The sequence below is a fragment of the Solanum stenotomum genome, chromosome 9 (assembly GCF_019186545.1).
Source record: "Solanum stenotomum isolate F172 chromosome 9, ASM1918654v1, whole genome shotgun sequence".
Lineage (NCBI taxonomy): Eukaryota > Viridiplantae > Streptophyta > Magnoliopsida > Solanales > Solanaceae > Solanum > Solanum stenotomum.
The window spans coordinates 48,969,371-48,984,743 of record NC_064290.1 but is presented as its reverse complement, the minus strand read 5'-3'; the positions used below and the strand labels follow the sequence as shown (position 1 = coordinate 48,984,743).

The 15,373-nt window shown below is 33.1% G+C and overlaps 5 protein-coding genes across 7 annotated transcripts; 4 read left to right on the top strand and 1 right to left on the bottom strand.

Annotated features, from left to right (window-relative positions):
• Positions 1–545: 545 nt before the first annotated feature.
• LOC125877612 (uncharacterized) lies at positions 546–1,115 on the bottom strand. Its single transcript, XM_049558854.1, has one exon. The coding sequence runs from the start codon at positions 1,113–1,115 to the stop codon at positions 546–548; it is 570 nt and encodes a 189-aa protein (XP_049414811.1).
• A 2,683-nt stretch (positions 1,116–3,798) lies between these two features.
• LOC125876501 (protein NRT1/ PTR FAMILY 8.1-like) lies at positions 3,799–10,547 on the top strand. 3 transcript variants are annotated; one of them, XM_049557698.1, is made up of 5 exons: positions 3,799–3,878; positions 7,548–7,659; positions 8,113–8,330; positions 8,455–9,008; positions 9,522–10,544. In XM_049557698.1, the coding sequence occupies exons 2-5, from the start codon at positions 7,551–7,553 to the stop codon at positions 10,393–10,395; spliced, it is 1,755 nt and encodes a 584-aa protein (XP_049413655.1). In that variant the 5' UTR covers positions 3,799–3,878; positions 7,548–7,550; the 3' UTR covers positions 10,396–10,544. The 3 variants fall into 3 exon arrangements, with proteins under 3 accessions (XP_049413655.1, XP_049413654.1, XP_049413652.1); XM_049557697.1 differs by lacking the exon at positions 3,799–3,878 and adding an exon at positions 5,588–5,692 and having other exon boundaries at positions 9,522–10,542; XM_049557695.1 differs by lacking the exon at positions 3,799–3,878 and adding an exon at positions 7,282–7,373 and having other exon boundaries at positions 9,522–10,547.
• LOC125877611 (protein NRT1/ PTR FAMILY 8.1-like) lies at positions 7,551–10,395 on the top strand. Its single transcript, XM_049558852.1, has 4 exons — positions 7,551–7,659; positions 8,113–8,330; positions 8,455–9,008; positions 9,522–10,395. Exons 1-4 carry the CDS (start codon positions 7,551–7,553, stop codon positions 10,393–10,395), a joined length of 1,755 nt encoding a protein of 584 aa, XP_049414809.1.
• Positions 10,548–13,254: 2,707 nt separating the features above from the next.
• Positions 13,255–15,362, top strand: LOC125876502 (tyrosine--tRNA ligase, chloroplastic/mitochondrial-like). The gene has a single exon (XM_049557699.1). The coding sequence runs from the start codon at positions 13,320–13,322 to the stop codon at positions 14,886–14,888; it is 1,569 nt and encodes a 522-aa protein (XP_049413656.1). The 5' UTR covers positions 13,255–13,319; the 3' UTR covers positions 14,889–15,362.
• Positions 13,320–14,888, top strand: LOC125877610 (tyrosine--tRNA ligase, chloroplastic/mitochondrial-like). The gene has a single exon (XM_049558851.1). It carries the CDS (start codon positions 13,320–13,322, stop codon positions 14,886–14,888), a length of 1,569 nt encoding a protein of 522 aa, XP_049414808.1.
• Positions 15,363–15,373: the final 11 nt, after the last annotated feature.

Below are 15,373 nucleotides of genomic sequence, written 5' to 3'. Positions count from 1 at the left end.
TAGTGGTAGTTAGATCTAGACTGGTGAATGATAGATTGAATTTTTTAGCCCTTTGTAGCTCCTTCTTTCATCCAAGAGCCTAAGTACACCACAATATAAGGACCTTAAATTTTATTAGAGGATAAACAACATGTTGCATTTCAGGCTAAAAATAAAGTAATCCAGGATAAATGCTTATTACACCAGTAAAATAAATAAAGATAAACCTTATGGCTTATTATGTCAGAATTTAGAGAACAGCAATGGAAGTTCATGCTGTAGATTTTGTTGTTCTCATATAAAGCTTGGTTGATCAGCAGGATTTATTTATTTTTTGGCAAATAATTGATTTATTTATTCACCAAGTAAACGTTACAACACTAAAAAAAAAAAACAAAGGCCTGAGCTTCAACAGCTTCACCCCTCATCTACTTCGTCCCCTCTACATCAGCTATCGATTAGGAAGGATAAAAATTCAATCTAGCTAATGTTCCTCTCAATTTACTGTACTTATTCCCTCTATGATGTATCTCATGTATGATAATCTTCACAATCTCATCTTCACTTCATTGCTTCTGTTTGAATAGTCTTGCATTTTGTTCTTGCCAAATGTGATAGACAGCACTTGCCATGGTCATTCTATAGACAGCATCTGGTGTTTTCCTCTTGTGGTGTGTGCTAGCCCAAAGCACTTCTCCTTGCCAGTTCAATGTTTGTCGAGTTACGCCTTGCCATATTACTAGTAGCCTTTTCCAAACTCCGGCTGATATGTTGCATTCAAACATCAGGTGTGCTACAGATTCCTTCGTTGTATTACAGAAAGAGCATTCCGCGTCTTGTACTACCCCCCATTTCAGCAGTTTGGCTTTGGTGAGTAGCTTCGCATGGATGGCCAGTCGTAGCATAAAAATCCATTTTGGCGACCCCTTGTTGTTACAAACTAATCTTCTCCAAGTTACCTTTGAGAATACTCCTCTTAGTTGGATGTACATTTTATGTATCGAGAATCTCGGCATCTGGATCAACTCAGCTTCTCCATATCCTGCAGCTTCCATAGTCTCATTTGTTTTAAGAATTTTCTTATTATCCATGAGCACTGTTAGCATCCATATTCCACACCGTTCTGCCTTTCCCATAGTATGTCTGAATTGAGAAGAGAACAATATTTATAAGTTGCACCCTCCCAGCATATGATAGGAACTTAGTTGTCCAGGAGGTGATCCGCCCCACCATTTTATTCCAAGAGAGGTTTGCATTGTGCGCTGTAATCCTTTTTGTGCTCAAGGTACTCCAAGATATTGATTTTGTTTCTCGTTGATATTGATAAGCCTCACTGTTGAAGTGTTTTTTAAAACATAATAGATGCTTCTAAATTCGATATGAGTCTGTCAATCTCATTTCTTATTCTTTTGTTCCCTTTTTTATCTTGGCTCAGGGGTGCAACCAAGTCTGCGAAGAAGGGGATAACAGGTAATTTATTTTAGTCATATTATGTTTCATACCTAGTAGCTAGCCTTTCGTTTCCTCCTTGTAAGAAACATGTAATGGTCAATGCCCAATGGAGACAAAAAGATAGGTGATTTCTTTTCTTGTGTCCAAGCCTTGGTGGACAGAGTTAGCCAATACATGTGTTGGATATTTATTTCAATCTAGCTTTCTTACTGCAGATATATCGTGGATAATCTTCCACTTTATGACATGACGGATGATGATGAATCTTCTCCAGTGATTTCTGGAACTAGTGGAGGAAATGAGCACACAAAGATATTGAATGACGGTGAGGGGTCTACGTTCAAGCTTGAACCAACTAATAGTGCAACCAAGAAGAAGTCTCAGCGCAAACCCAAGCTGAAGGTCAAATATCTCATTCTTAATTTTACTCCTTGTACTTTCATAGTATCGTATTCTTCATTTTTACTACTACATGGTACTTCAATTACTTTGTTTATCTTGTTCATTAGTTTCTTTGATCTTAACAGCGATTAAAAACTGCTGACCCGGGTTGGAAATATGGGAAAAGAGCAAGTGAGACCAATAAGGCCGCAGTTGAGTGTAACTTTTGTAAAAAAGTTACTAATGGCGGAATCTTTCGTCACAAACAACACTTGATTGGTACTTGCAGGGACGTCACACGGTGTGAACAATGCCCGGATGTTGTAAGGGAAGAAATGAAGAAATATGTTGATGTAAAGAAGGAACAAAAACGTCAAGCTTTACTTCAATCAGATGTGACTAATATCAGTGATGATAAAGATGAAGATATAGAAGAAGGTGAAGCTACTGAATAGTCGGTTCCTCCATTAGTAATAGAATGCAACAATCACAGCTGAGGAAGATGATGATGAATAATATAATGATAACAGTGGAATACAAGATTCTGACGATCTTACATAAGTAAAGCTTTTGAACAATGAGAAATAGATGTTGAACCATTATAAATTTGATTTTGTTTGTCCTATGGTCTATGAAGAATTTTGTGATAACTACCTTTTAGCTTTTAAAGTGGACTTTTGCTTATATTTATTCTCCATTTATTTTGGTCTCTTGTCCCTTTTAGTAACAAGTATGAGTAGCATATATATCAAAACTTATTTATTGTACAAGGACTAGTCGCGTAAATCCTCAGAATTTGTAAATATAATTGATAGAATTCGTAGAATATTTGATGAAGATTAAAAGTGTTGATTTTTTATATAAAAAAAAAAGACCAATGATATACTTAATTATTATTATTACTATTATCTAATTATATAAAATTATTATGAAAAAAAAATGTAGTAGACTCATAGTGGGCTAATTCGTGAATTGAATCAAATGGGGCCTTTTCATTTTCCAAATTGAAACTTAATTAAACTAAAGAGTTCATGCTCTTTAAACACCCTATTAGAAGAAGAAAGAGGCTTAAGTTATCGCTTTCAATCCGATAAGGGGTTTTTTCATTTTCCACGAGAGTCTGTCCCAACAATTGTTAAATATAAATATGAAAAGAAAAAAAAAAGTTAACCGCCTGGAGAGTCATTTTTTTCGTTTTTAAGTGAATGTTCATTATCATAAAAAAAAATAGAAATTGTTCAAAATATATTTAAGAGACTATTTTAAACCTATACTCAAATATACAATGACCATTTTCGTCACTTTTTGTACTCCCACATTAAAAAATAAATAAAAAGGGAAGACAAGAACAAATTTAAGATCATCTCAAACAAGGCTGAAATAAGAAATTATAACTTTGTGTATCTGTCACGGAGTTCCAATTGTGGAAGGAGATTTCCACTCATGATGGTGTTTTCGATATGGAGAAAAATATTATTATTATTTTTGAGAAATAAGATAGCAGAAAAATAAATGAATTTTTTATTTATTTTCTGTGTTTATTTATTCGTAAATAAAAAGATATTATTCTAAAAATATTTATACATAATCTAGATAAATACTATAGGAGATAGGTGTCAGGATGGGGCCTGTGTGGAGGTGAAGTCTATGAAGATGGAGTGTGTTGGAGGGTCGGAATGACACAATCAAATGAAATTGCTTTCCCACTTCTACAGAAAAGTCATTTTTTTTATTTTAAGAAAATTTATTTTCCTATAAAAAATATTTTAAATTTTTTTGACTAACCGAACATGATAAAATCGAAAAAGTATTTTCAGCGACTTTCATGAAAGGACAAAAAATACTCAAAATATATTTGAGGGACCATTTTTTTAACATTTTCTCTTTACTCCTACATTTAAAAAATAAAATAAAAAGGGCAGATAGTACAAATTAAGGATCATTTATAACAAAGCATAAACATAACTTTGTGTTTCTCACTGAATTCCAAATTGTGGATTTCTAATTCCAGGAACAACTTTTTCTTCTACTAAGAATTTCTCTTACAACAACTAAGGTTTTTTCAGGTTTGTTTCTTTTTCATAATTTTTTGCTTCTTCTGATCGGCTCGTATTAATTTGTGATTTGTTATAGGTAACTATTCTCTATATTGTTCGGACTTTTTAAAAATATTGATTGGTGTATGTTGGATTCTTCAGAAATAGTGTATTTTTAAAGGATTGACAGGGGTGATACAATATTTTTTAAGAGTCTGAGTAACATAAGTCATTTCTCAATTTCTTTAGTCTTTTCAAAAGTATTTTTTTCTTAAATCACTATCATGTCTTGCCCCTAGCTAGTATAGTAATGTTTTTTTTGAAAAGTTAGAAAGAAAGAGTACAAAAAGAGATATAGAAAAGGGTTGAAAAGTAATTTCTCCGTTCCTTTTTAGTTGTTATGCTTTTCTTTTTTTAGATTCAAACGATAAGAATTTTGATTAACATTATTTTATGATGTATGTTTTCATTAAATTGATATATATATATATATATAAATTGCAATTTATAATACTTTTCGTATAGGTTTTGAATATCTAAGTTTTTTGTTTAAAATATCAAAATAATGTAATCTGATTTAACTTTAAAAATTAGTCAAATTAACTTTCGAGAAATGTAACATGACAATTAAAAATGAATAGAGAGTAAGAGATATGATATTAATAGGATGGCATTTCCCATATGAATAAATTAGGTGTATGTGAAAGTAGATTTCCGTTTGAGTTTAAAGTTCAATGACTTTCATGATTAACAAACACCTACTTCTCCAAAAATAAAACAATAATTCAATGAAAGAGGGAGAAATGAAAAGTAAATTAAACTCTTTGTTTGTCTTTTTCATCAATTCAATTAATGTATTGTAACCATTATTTTTTTTTCCAATAGGAACAAATATTAGTATTTATTGTGCTCATCTGTACTCTCGAAATTTTTGTTCCATTTTAGAAGGTTTCTTTGTTTAGTTTACTTATTTTTCTTTTCCATTTATACAAGTCTAGTAAAACATGATAATAGAGATTAAGGAGTCATAATGAAAGTATGTTAGAGTATTAATATTGTTGATTTATTCTTTTATGTTTCGATTTATATGTTTTAATTTGACTTATTCTAAAGTTTAAGAAAATACTGAAACTTTTGAATCATATGGTCCTAAACTAAAAATATTATGGGAGGTGGGTGCGGGGGTAGGAGTGTGGGGTGGTGGGATGGGGCTATGTACGCTAGCTACAAAACTAAAAATTTCGTTCAGGGTGTTCAAAATTAATTTAATATATACTTATGAAAAATAATTGTTGTTCTATATACTTGGTGTATTTTTTATATACATAATATAACTTTCTAACAAAGTGTGTGACTGTGTTTGACTGGTCATCAGTTACTTCATGTGGCTATGCCATGAGTAATGCGCAGGGTGAAGATGAGGTGTGCCGGAGGATGAAAAGAAACAATCAATGTGAAAATTTATTTTCCTAAATAAAATATTTTTCCTAAAATTATGACTAACCGAACATGGAAAATCAAAAATACATTTTCCACTATACACACCCTCTATCTGAAATTCAGCTACTTTCATCGTTAAAAGGAAAAGTTGGTCAAAATATATTTAAGGGACCATTTATATCATTTAAGGGTCAAAATATAAAAATAAAAAGGACAAAGGATCAAATTAATGATCATTTATTACAAAGTATATATATAACTAATAAACAATTTAATGATCATTTACTACAAAGCATAAATATAACTTTGTGTTTCTTTGACTGAGTTCCCAATTGTGGATTTCTAATTCCAGGAACAACCCTTTCTTCTACTAAGAATTTCTCTTACAACAACAAAGGTTTGAGGTTTGTTTCTTTTTCACCATCCTTTTGCTTCTTCTGATCGGTTCATATTAGTCTGTATTTTGTTAAAAGTAATTATTTTCTATGTTGTTTGGACTTTTATAAAAATATCAATTAACTTATGTCAGATTCTTCAAAAATAATATATATTTAAGGGATTGAGAAGGGTGATGCAATATTCTTTAAGAGTCCTAGTAACATAGGTCATGTCCTAATTTCTTTAGTCTTTTTTTATGGTACTTTTTTTCTTAAATCACGATCATGTCTTGTCCCGGTATGGTGAAAAAAGAATTGCAAAGATAGAAAAGTAGATGTGACACTAATAGGATGAAATTTCCCATATGAATAAATTAGGTGTGTGTGGAAGGAGATTTCCACTCGAGTTTGAAGTTCAACGACTTTCATTGTTGATGAACAAATACCTACTTTTTTTTTGTAAAATTAAATTCTTTATTTGTGTTTTCCATCAATTCAATAAATGTATTGTACCATTTTTTCCCAATGAGAACAAATATAGGAGTAGTATTTATTGTGCTCTTGGAAAATTTTGTTCCACTTTTTGAGGTTTATTTGTTTGCTTAGTTTACTGTTTTTTCTTTTTGATTTGTACTAGTACTAGTAAAACATACTAATAGAGATTAAGGAGTCATAATGAAAGTACTAGACGGGTAATATTGCGCATTTACTTTTTCTGTTTCGATTTATGCGTTATAGTTTGACTGAACATGAAGTTTTATAAAGTACTTAAAACTTTTGAATCATATGGTCCTAAACTAAAAAAAAAAAATAGATGGTCCAAAATAATTGACATTTTAGAAAAATCAAATATAATTAACTAAGTATTAATTTCCACTTTTACCCTTACTCAATTCAATAAATATGGAGAGAAATTAGTATAGTGAAAAAGAGAATAGTACTAAATTGAGATCAAAGAATAAATAAAGATAATTTAGTCAAATTACTCTTTTGATTAATGTTTTCTTAAGAGGCGTACAGAAAAGAAAAGACAAGTAAAATGGACAGAAAGGAGTATATGAGTAATGTACCAAAATATCAAAAAGTTATTCCCTCCGTCTATTTTTACTTATTTACTATACTAAAAATAGGTGTCCACTTTTATTCGTCCAGTTTGAAAAAAATAAGACATAATTTATCTTAGTTCATAATTTATCCTTATTATTAACTATAGTCATTTTTCAAAACTTGAATTTATTATATTCTCATTCTATTTATTGTTTCTTAAGAGATGTGTTAAGTCAATACTGAATAAGTAAAAATGTATAGAGAAAATACTAAATATCGAAAGTGATATTTTTCTTGAAATAGACTAAAAATGACATAAATAAACTAAAATGGTGGAATTTACAAGGAGAGTTGACTGTTTTTATTATTTTCTTAATAACTTTTTCCTATTGTTTGATTGATAACATAGGAGAAGGGAGTAAAACATGAACCACTAATTTTCCAACAAACTAACATAACATTTTCCAAGATGTATCTAGTCTTTTCATTGGTCAATATACATCTAACTTTTTTATGCATCATAATTCAATTAACCAACATGTAAACTAATAGATTACGATAAACTGAATCGAATTTTTGCTATTTTTTTTCATGTAGTACCTCGACGTGACATGAGCATAATGTATTAAGGTTTATGTGAATGAACCTTAAGAATAATATTGTTACTTGTGAAATATTTTCTCTAAGGCAACAAAGGGTGGAGCCATAGCTCAATCTTTTGGCTCCCTCTAAATTGAGTTTTGAGTTTTGAGTTTTGAGTTTCCAGGTTTAGATAATTATTGGATCGACGAAAACCAGGTTGATCAAGAACGTTGTGTTGTTTCATCTTTGTTAGGCCATGGCAGAAGAAGAAGATGTCTTTACCAAGGATGGAACTGTCGATTATCGGAATAAGCCTGCAAATAAGAAGAAAACAGGAACTTGGAAGGCTTGCCCTTATATACTTGGTAATAATATTAACTCATTGTCATTATCATTTCATATTATCGTGTTTTTGGAGTCAGGTCAAACGTAGTTCTATACCATAATCTTCACGTATTATGTTTGTATTTTTTATTAGTCAAAATGTGTGCACATTGGTTCGTCTTCGGCCAAATATGTTGAATAGAGTGGCCTTGTAGTTAACTCCAAGCAAATATTTACAATTTTATGCCAAACTTTTGTGTGGTCTACCTCTAGGAGTTGATATCTCAGATGGTCACTCAACTAATGATTGTTATTTCAGAAGTCGAGTTTCTTCTTGATTCTATTTTTTTTTCAACAAAGAAAGTAACTTTTTGAGATGCTAACTATTAGTTGAGTGACTATACCACGCAATAGTTTGGTATAAAATTGTTGAGAAATGAATTTTCTGCGATGATAACTATTATTGATCATATTAATTGTTGTCATTTTGACAGGGAATGAATGCTGTGAAAGATTGGCATATTATGGAATGAGTACCAATCTTGTGTATTATTTCAAGACTCAACTCAGTCAGGAAACTGCAACGGCGTCTAAAAATCAATCGAATTGGGCAGGGACCTGTTATGTTATGCCTTTGCTTGGAGCATTTCTCGCCGACTCTTATCTTGGAAGATACTGGACTATTGCCATATTCTCAATCATCTATGTTTGTGTGAGTTTATTAATTTACTATCTGGTGTCTACAAGTGATTTAGCGACAGATTAGTGATGAAGTTCATAGCTAATTCTAGTTTCTTTTGTAGTGATGTATTGACTGATTTTTCTTATCATTCAAGGGGATGACACTATTGACAGTATCAGCATCAGTGCCCGGGCTTAGGCCGGTTTGTTATGAAAAGAATAAATGTCACGCGACCGATAGTCAAACAGCAGTATTCTTCGTTGCACTCTACTTAGTAGCACTGGGAACCGGAGGGATCAAGCCGTGTGTCTCATCCTATGGTGCAGACCAGTTTGATGATGCTGATCCTATCGAGAGGAACTACAAAAATTCCTTCTTTAATTGGTTCTACTTCTCCATCAACATTGGGGCTCTCGTTGCTTCTTCGTTGATAGTCTGGATACAACAGGATATTAGCTGGGGATGGGGATTTGGTGTTCCTGCTGCGGCTATGGCCTTTGCTGTTGTATCGTTCTTTTCAGGATCTCGGCTCTATAGATACCAAAAGCCTGGAGGAAGCCCTTTGACGCGTATATGCCAGGTTGTTGTGGCTTCTCTTAGAAAATGTCATGTTACATTGCCTGCCGAAAAATCTCTGCTATATGAGACTGCAGAAGCTGAATCTGCCATCAAAGGGAGTCGCAAACTTGCTCACACAAACGACTTGAGGTACTTTCAGAAATGACATTGATTTTTCATTTTCATATTGAAAAAGGAATTAATAAGAATGAAAAGTGTTAAGCTTTTTATCATCCTAGCGTCGAGCTATTTTAAGCAGGACCTTCCTTCACTATCGTCACCACAGTATTTTCCCAATTGACACATCTGAAAGAATCAACTATTGGACTTATTGAATCCTTAGCAATTCATGTGACGATTGGTCATTGTGGATCTCTAGAAAGCCCTTTTTATGAAATTTCTGTGGTCACCGGGGTACTGTTTCTCTCTCGACTATGAGGTTTATCTAGCTGGTGTTTACCCTTGTTGTTTTGATGTCATATCTAGTATTCAGAGTTTGTCTCGACTAGGCTGCATTCTTCTAGTTCATGATTGACATGTCATACACTATGTTACCCAAAATCACCACTTTTGCTAATTCAAAAATGACTCATATAAGAACTAGCTTGATATTTGTAGCATTTACGAGATTCTGTCACTCGAATATGTTTGTTACTTTTACAGGTTCTTCGATAGAGCTGCTGTGAAAACAGGGTTGGATGAGAACAGAGGTTCAATAAACAATTGGAAACTTTGCACAGTGACACAAGTTGAGGAGTTCAAGTCTGTTGTCAAGTTGCTACCTATTTGGGCTACTGGGATTATCTTCAGCACAGTGTATAGCCAAATGAGCAATTATTTTGTGGTGCAAGCCATGTCTATGGATACACATTTAGGCAAATTAAAAATCCCCGAGGCTTCACTATCTGTTTTTGACACCATCGCGGTTATTCTATGGGTTCCTGTCTATGATAGAGTTCTTGTACCATTCGTTCGAAAGTTCACAGGTCACAAGAATGGATTGACTCAACTCCAAAGAATGGGAACGGGGCTCATTATATCTGTCTTTGCTATGGTATCTGCTGCACTCGTGGAGGTAGTTAGGCTCGGGATAGTAAAAAGGCATAACCTCTATGACTCCAAGGACATCCCAATGTCAGTATTTTGGCAAATTCCTCAGTACATGATAATTGGTTGTGCTGAGGTTTTCACATTTATCGGTCAGTTGGAGTTCTTCTATGATCAAGCTCCTGATTCAATGCGGAGTTTGTGTGCTGCTCTCTCTTTGACAACCACCGCGCTTGGGAGTTATGTGAGCTCGTTGTTAGTAACCATTGTCACAGATATTAGCACGAGGAATGGGAAGATGGGATGGCTATCAGACAATCCAAATTACGGAAAGCTTCATTATTTCTTCTTCCTGCTATCCGTTTTAAGCGTGCTAAATTTCTTCATTTTTCTCATCGTTGCAAAGAGATACAAGTATAAGAAGGCAATCAACAAGGACGGCCCTGTTCCAATGATGGCTAATGGTGATGACAACAAGCTCGATTTGTGATTTCTGATGTAACTTTTGTTTGCCTTGTGCTAATTTGAACATGTTAGAAAAGTGTTATCTATTAGACACTTTTTACTCACATGACATAGCGAGTGTGATACATCTAAAAAAATGTTGCATGTAAGGATCTAGCGCTAGCTACAAACTTGCATCGTCTATAATCCAAACGTACTCTATAGACTTATCTCATGGCTACATTTTCTCTTTGATTGCTATATGTGGTAACTAGAGCTAGAGTGTTCGCTACAGGTTCTATGGAATCTAATAATTTTGGTCAAATTTATATTTATCTTATGAAATTCATTAAGAACATATACAAATTACTTAACTTACAACTCAATAACTTAAAAGAGGAATATTATAGAAGAATTGTTTGTTCAATTATAATAGAGATTTAAATAAATCATATATTCGTCTATTTGACTTATGATAATAGATGATTTAGGGATCGTTTAGTAGGATGTATTAGGGAATTTGATACTATTATTCAATTCTTTGTGTGGTAAGATTTTTATCTTATGTGTATAACTATGTATAGTTATATTATACATTATGATATTTAGAAATACAAAAGATTATTACTATATGGATAAGTATGTGTAAAGATAGAATTGTCAATTATACACTAGATCAAATCGTAGATAGAAAATAGTCTAAGCATAACTAATTTTGTCATTACTAATCCCAATATTACTAATATATTGTAGTCAATACTATTTTTACACATTCTACCAAACAATTCCTTAGTGTATAGAGTTTAAATTATACACAGAAAAATAAATTATTAGTATAAAGTTTATGTTCACAATTAAGATGGAAATTAGACAAACCATTACTATGAATCTATGATAATAACANAGTGTAAAAGCTACTTTTTAGAAAGTTGAAAAAATGGGGCCCGGCGCGTGTTGACCAAAGTTTTCAACCTATTTGGTTTATATTTCCACGTAAGCCGAAAGTGGTAAAAAATTAATTAAAAAATAAGTTCGGGGGGGTAATAGGACCTTAGTAAAGGTTAGGTGTGTCTCAGGGATTTTGGACATAGGCTGGGGGGTACTTATGCATTTTCCCTTACTATATGGATAAGTATGTGTAAAGATAGAATTGTCAATTATACACTAAATCAAATCATAGATAGAAAATAGTCTAAGCATAACTAATTTTGTCATTACTAATCCCAATATTACTAATATATTGTAGTCAATACTATTTTTACACATTCTACCAAACAATTCCTTAGTGTATAGAGTTTAAATTATACACAGAAAAATAAATTATTAGTATAAAGTTTATGTTCACAATTAAGATGGAAATTAGACAAACCATTACTATGAATCTATGATAATAACATAAAATGAAATACAATTTCTATTAATTATGAAAAGAGTATAGTTCTGATTTCTTATGCTAGTACATTTTTATATGTATTGAACAAGACCGATCTAGTTGAGGTAAATGTTTTGATTTAGAAAAACATATGCTATAAACTATTAAATGTACAATTATTTTGGGTTGTATAAGTTAATTATCATTTTAATTTGTTAAATGGTAAGATTCGTGGGTGGATCAATATGCATAATAGATTGGATCGTGTCTGAATATAAATATTGATGAAATGTCTTAAGAGAAGCATGTAAAACTCTGCAAGTGAGTTTATGAATGAGCTTACGAATTCAACTAATTTAGCAATATTTTTAGAAAAAATAAATCAATTACTCTCTATGTTTCAATTTATGTGGCACTTTTCATTTTTCGTGAGTCAGACAGTTTAAGTTTAACTGAGAATTTGTGCATAACATCTTAAAACTTTTTGAAATAAAATTTATATATTTGTAAACTGCGTAGAAAGTACTATAAATCACAATAATTGACAATTCAAAATATTTAAAAGAAATATGAAAAATTTATAGTCAAAGATAAACTTATTTGAATCTCGAAATTCAAAAGGTGTCACATAAATTGAAACGAAGGGAATAAGAAATTAAAGTCGCTAATAATTTATGGAGAAACTATCTAATTACACAAACATTCCTACTATATTTACTAATTGTCCCTATAGTTTGAAATAAATACATTTTATCTCATTAATTAACAATTTCATATCAGATTTCAAGGCAGATACACTTAAATACATGTTTTTTAACTACCAAATACATTGAAATAGGGAGAAAGGCGAGCGAGAATAGGAGGCAGGCAAGCGAGATTTGTCAATGTAATCCAGATACATGTGAATCACACTAGACACGTATATCATGTATAAGGTGAAATTTACATGTATCTAGAATACCAAATACGCGAGCGAAATAGGAGGGAGGCGAGACAGATTTGTCTATGTATCTCAGATACATGTAAATCCACTTGGATACATTACACTTAATTTTGATTACACGTATCTCAAGATACATATCTGAACAAATCAAAATCGAATAAAATTCGTAATATTACAAATTTATGTGTATCTAAATTATTAGATCCTAAACTATTGAGATTGCTCTAAATTTCCCATAATTTTAATATTAATTACTCCCTCTGTCCCATTTTATGTGGCAACATTTCCTTTTTGGTCAGTCCCAAAAAGAATGTCACATCTCCTTATATGGAAAGTATTTAAAGATACAATTCCTTTTTTATCCTTGTTGGTCCCACTTAATCTTAAAATAATACTCCAATACATTTATGAGGAGAGAGAAATTGAGTCTACTTTTTAAAAGGTCAATTTGGTAAACATTTCAAAGTCTTCATTTATTTCTTAAACTCCGTGTCCGGTCAAATGTTGCCACATAAAATGGGACGGAGGGAGTAATATCTTAATCTTAACTTGAAAATTTTGAAATATGTCCTTCCAAGAACTGTGTGTTTCCGGTTAAACTCATCCCAAGCAGATAAAACAGCAACAGTCAGCTCAACAGTAAACACACACAAAAATGGCAGCCGCCGCCGGTGCCGGTGCCATTAACTCCGGCCTACGATCTCTTCTTCTCAATACTACCCTTAGACCTTTCACTTCATCTTTCTTGAGAAAATTACCACTACCCACATACCTTTTTCTCCCCAATACCCCTTCCCACCACAACTTTTCCCATCGACCCTTTTGCTCTATCTCACCATTGACGACATCCCAAGAAGACAATTTTAGCAATCCGAACAGTATATCACGACCCAATGTTTTACACATTCTTGAAGAAAGGGGGTTATTGGAATCAGTGACTAGCGACTCACTTCGCTCCGTTTGTTCCGACCCGAATTTGGGTCCGTTGAAAGTGTATTGTGGGTTTGACCCAACTGCTGAAAGCTTACACCTTGGTAATCTTTTGGGTATAATTGTGCTTTCTTGGTTTTTACGTTGTGGGCATAATGCTGTGGGGCTTATTGGAGGTGCTACGGGTCGGATTGGTGACCCGTCTGGGAAGAGTTTGGAGCGACCCGAGCTTGATTTAGTGACGTTGGAGAAGAATATATCTGGGATTGCTGGTATTGTTAAGAAGATTTTGGTTTGCTCACCAGGTGTTTGTGAAAATGCTGGAGAGGTACAAATTTTGAATAATTATGATTGGTGGAAAGATGTGAAGTTTTTGGATTTTTTGAGGAACGTGGGGAGGTATGCTAGAGTTGGGACTATGATGTCGAAGGAAAGTGTGAAGAAAAGGTTGGAAAATGTAGAGCAAGGGATGAGTTATGCTGAGTTTACGTATCAGCTTTTACAAGGTTATGATTTTGTGCATTTGTATGAAAAGGAAGGTGTCAATGTGCAAATTGGTGGTAGTGATCAATGGGGTAATATCACTGCTGGTACTGATCTTATTCGTAGGCTTATAGGAAAATCATCTGAAAATGGAGCTGTTGTTGGCAATGTTCCGGTTGTTTTTGGGCTTACTTTTCCATTGCTTCTCAAGAGTGATGGTACCAAGTTTGGAAAATCAGAAGATGGTGCAATTTGGCTATCTGCTTCACTTTTGTCGCCATATAAGTTCTATCAATACTTTTTTACGGTCCCAGATGATGATGTACTGAGGTTTCTTAAGATTCTTACTTTTCTGAGCATTGAAGAGATTGCAGAGCTGGCGAAGGATATGGGAAAACCAGGATATGTTCCTAACACAGCTCAGCGTAGGCTGGCCGAGGAGGTTACACGGTTTGTTCATGGACAAGAGGGATTGGAAGAGGCTCTAAAGGCTACAGAGGCTTTGAAGCCTGGAAATGCTGCTACCAAATTGGATTGGAAAACAATTGAAGGTATTGCAGCTGATGTTCCATCTTGCTCCATGAATTATGAACAGGTGTTAAACATACCAATTTTGGATCTTTATGTTTCCAGTGGTTTGCTTGAAAGCAAATCAGCTGCACGACGAATGCTTAAGCAAGGGGGACTTTACTTGAACAATGTCAAAGTTGATAGCGAGAGTAAGAAGATTGAGGCAGATGACATTGTGGATGACAAAGTTATCCTTTTGTCTGCCGGGAAAAAGAACAAGATGGTTGTTAGAATATCCTGAGCTGTTGCTGTTCGTCTAAATTTCCATTTGTGTTCGTATGTAAGGATGATTGTGGCTATTCCCACTTGTTGAATTTGAGGAGTAGTTGTTATTGAATCATACTTGTAGATGACAGTTCCATATTAGCATTCTGAGTTGGCGAGATACACAGTTTTACGTGATATGCATATGATAGAACGAGAGGAAGACGGACAAGTGTTGAGAGGAAGTGAGAAGTTCTACATTACGGCAACGGAAAATATTTCCTCTTCCCTTGGTATTTTTATGTAATTATTTTTAAAATAATGATCCAGGAGGGAGACAAACATGAGTTATGCAAGCTTTAAGAATTTCTTTGACTCTTGCAGAATTTCTTTTATTTGAAAAAGGTTCTGCTTGTTTTTCTCTTTGGACAGACGTGATATCTTATTGCAGTTAGGAGGACTCCTTATTTATGGTTCAACTTAAGTGATTGCATCTTTCGCCTCTTTTCTATTCAATTTTGC

Excerpts from the sequence above, each read along its gene's own strand:
- LOC125877612 (XM_049558854.1), bottom strand. The coding sequence starts at position 1,115 with ATGGGAAAGGCAGAACGGTGTGGAATATGGATGCTAACAGTGCTCATG.
- LOC125876501 (XM_049557695.1), top strand. The coding sequence starts at position 7,353 with ATGAACCTTAAGAATAATATT. Across the intron at positions 7,374-7,547 it reads TGAACCTTAAGAATAATATT|GCCATGGCAGAAGAAGAAGA; the intron begins GTTACTTGTGAA and ends CATCTTTGTTAG. Across the intron at positions 7,660-8,112 it reads GGCTTGCCCTTATATACTTG|GGAATGAATGCTGTGAAAGA; the intron begins GTAATAATATTA and ends TCATTTTGACAG.
- LOC125877611 (XM_049558852.1), top strand. The coding sequence starts at position 7,551 with ATGGCAGAAGAAGAAGATGTCTTTACCAAGGATGGAACTGTCGATTAT. Across the intron at positions 8,331-8,454 it reads TCTCAATCATCTATGTTTGT|GGGATGACACTATTGACAGT; the intron begins GTGAGTTTATTA and ends TTATCATTCAAG. Across the intron at positions 9,009-9,521 it reads GCTCACACAAACGACTTGAG|GTTCTTCGATAGAGCTGCTG; the intron begins GTACTTTCAGAA and ends TTACTTTTACAG.
- LOC125876502 (XM_049557699.1), top strand. The coding sequence starts at position 13,320 with ATGGCAGCCGCCGCCGGTGCCGGTGCCATTAACTCCGGCCTACGATCT.
- LOC125877610 (XM_049558851.1), top strand. The coding sequence starts at position 13,320 with ATGGCAGCCGCCGCCGGTGCCGGTGCCATTAACTCCGGCCTACGATCT.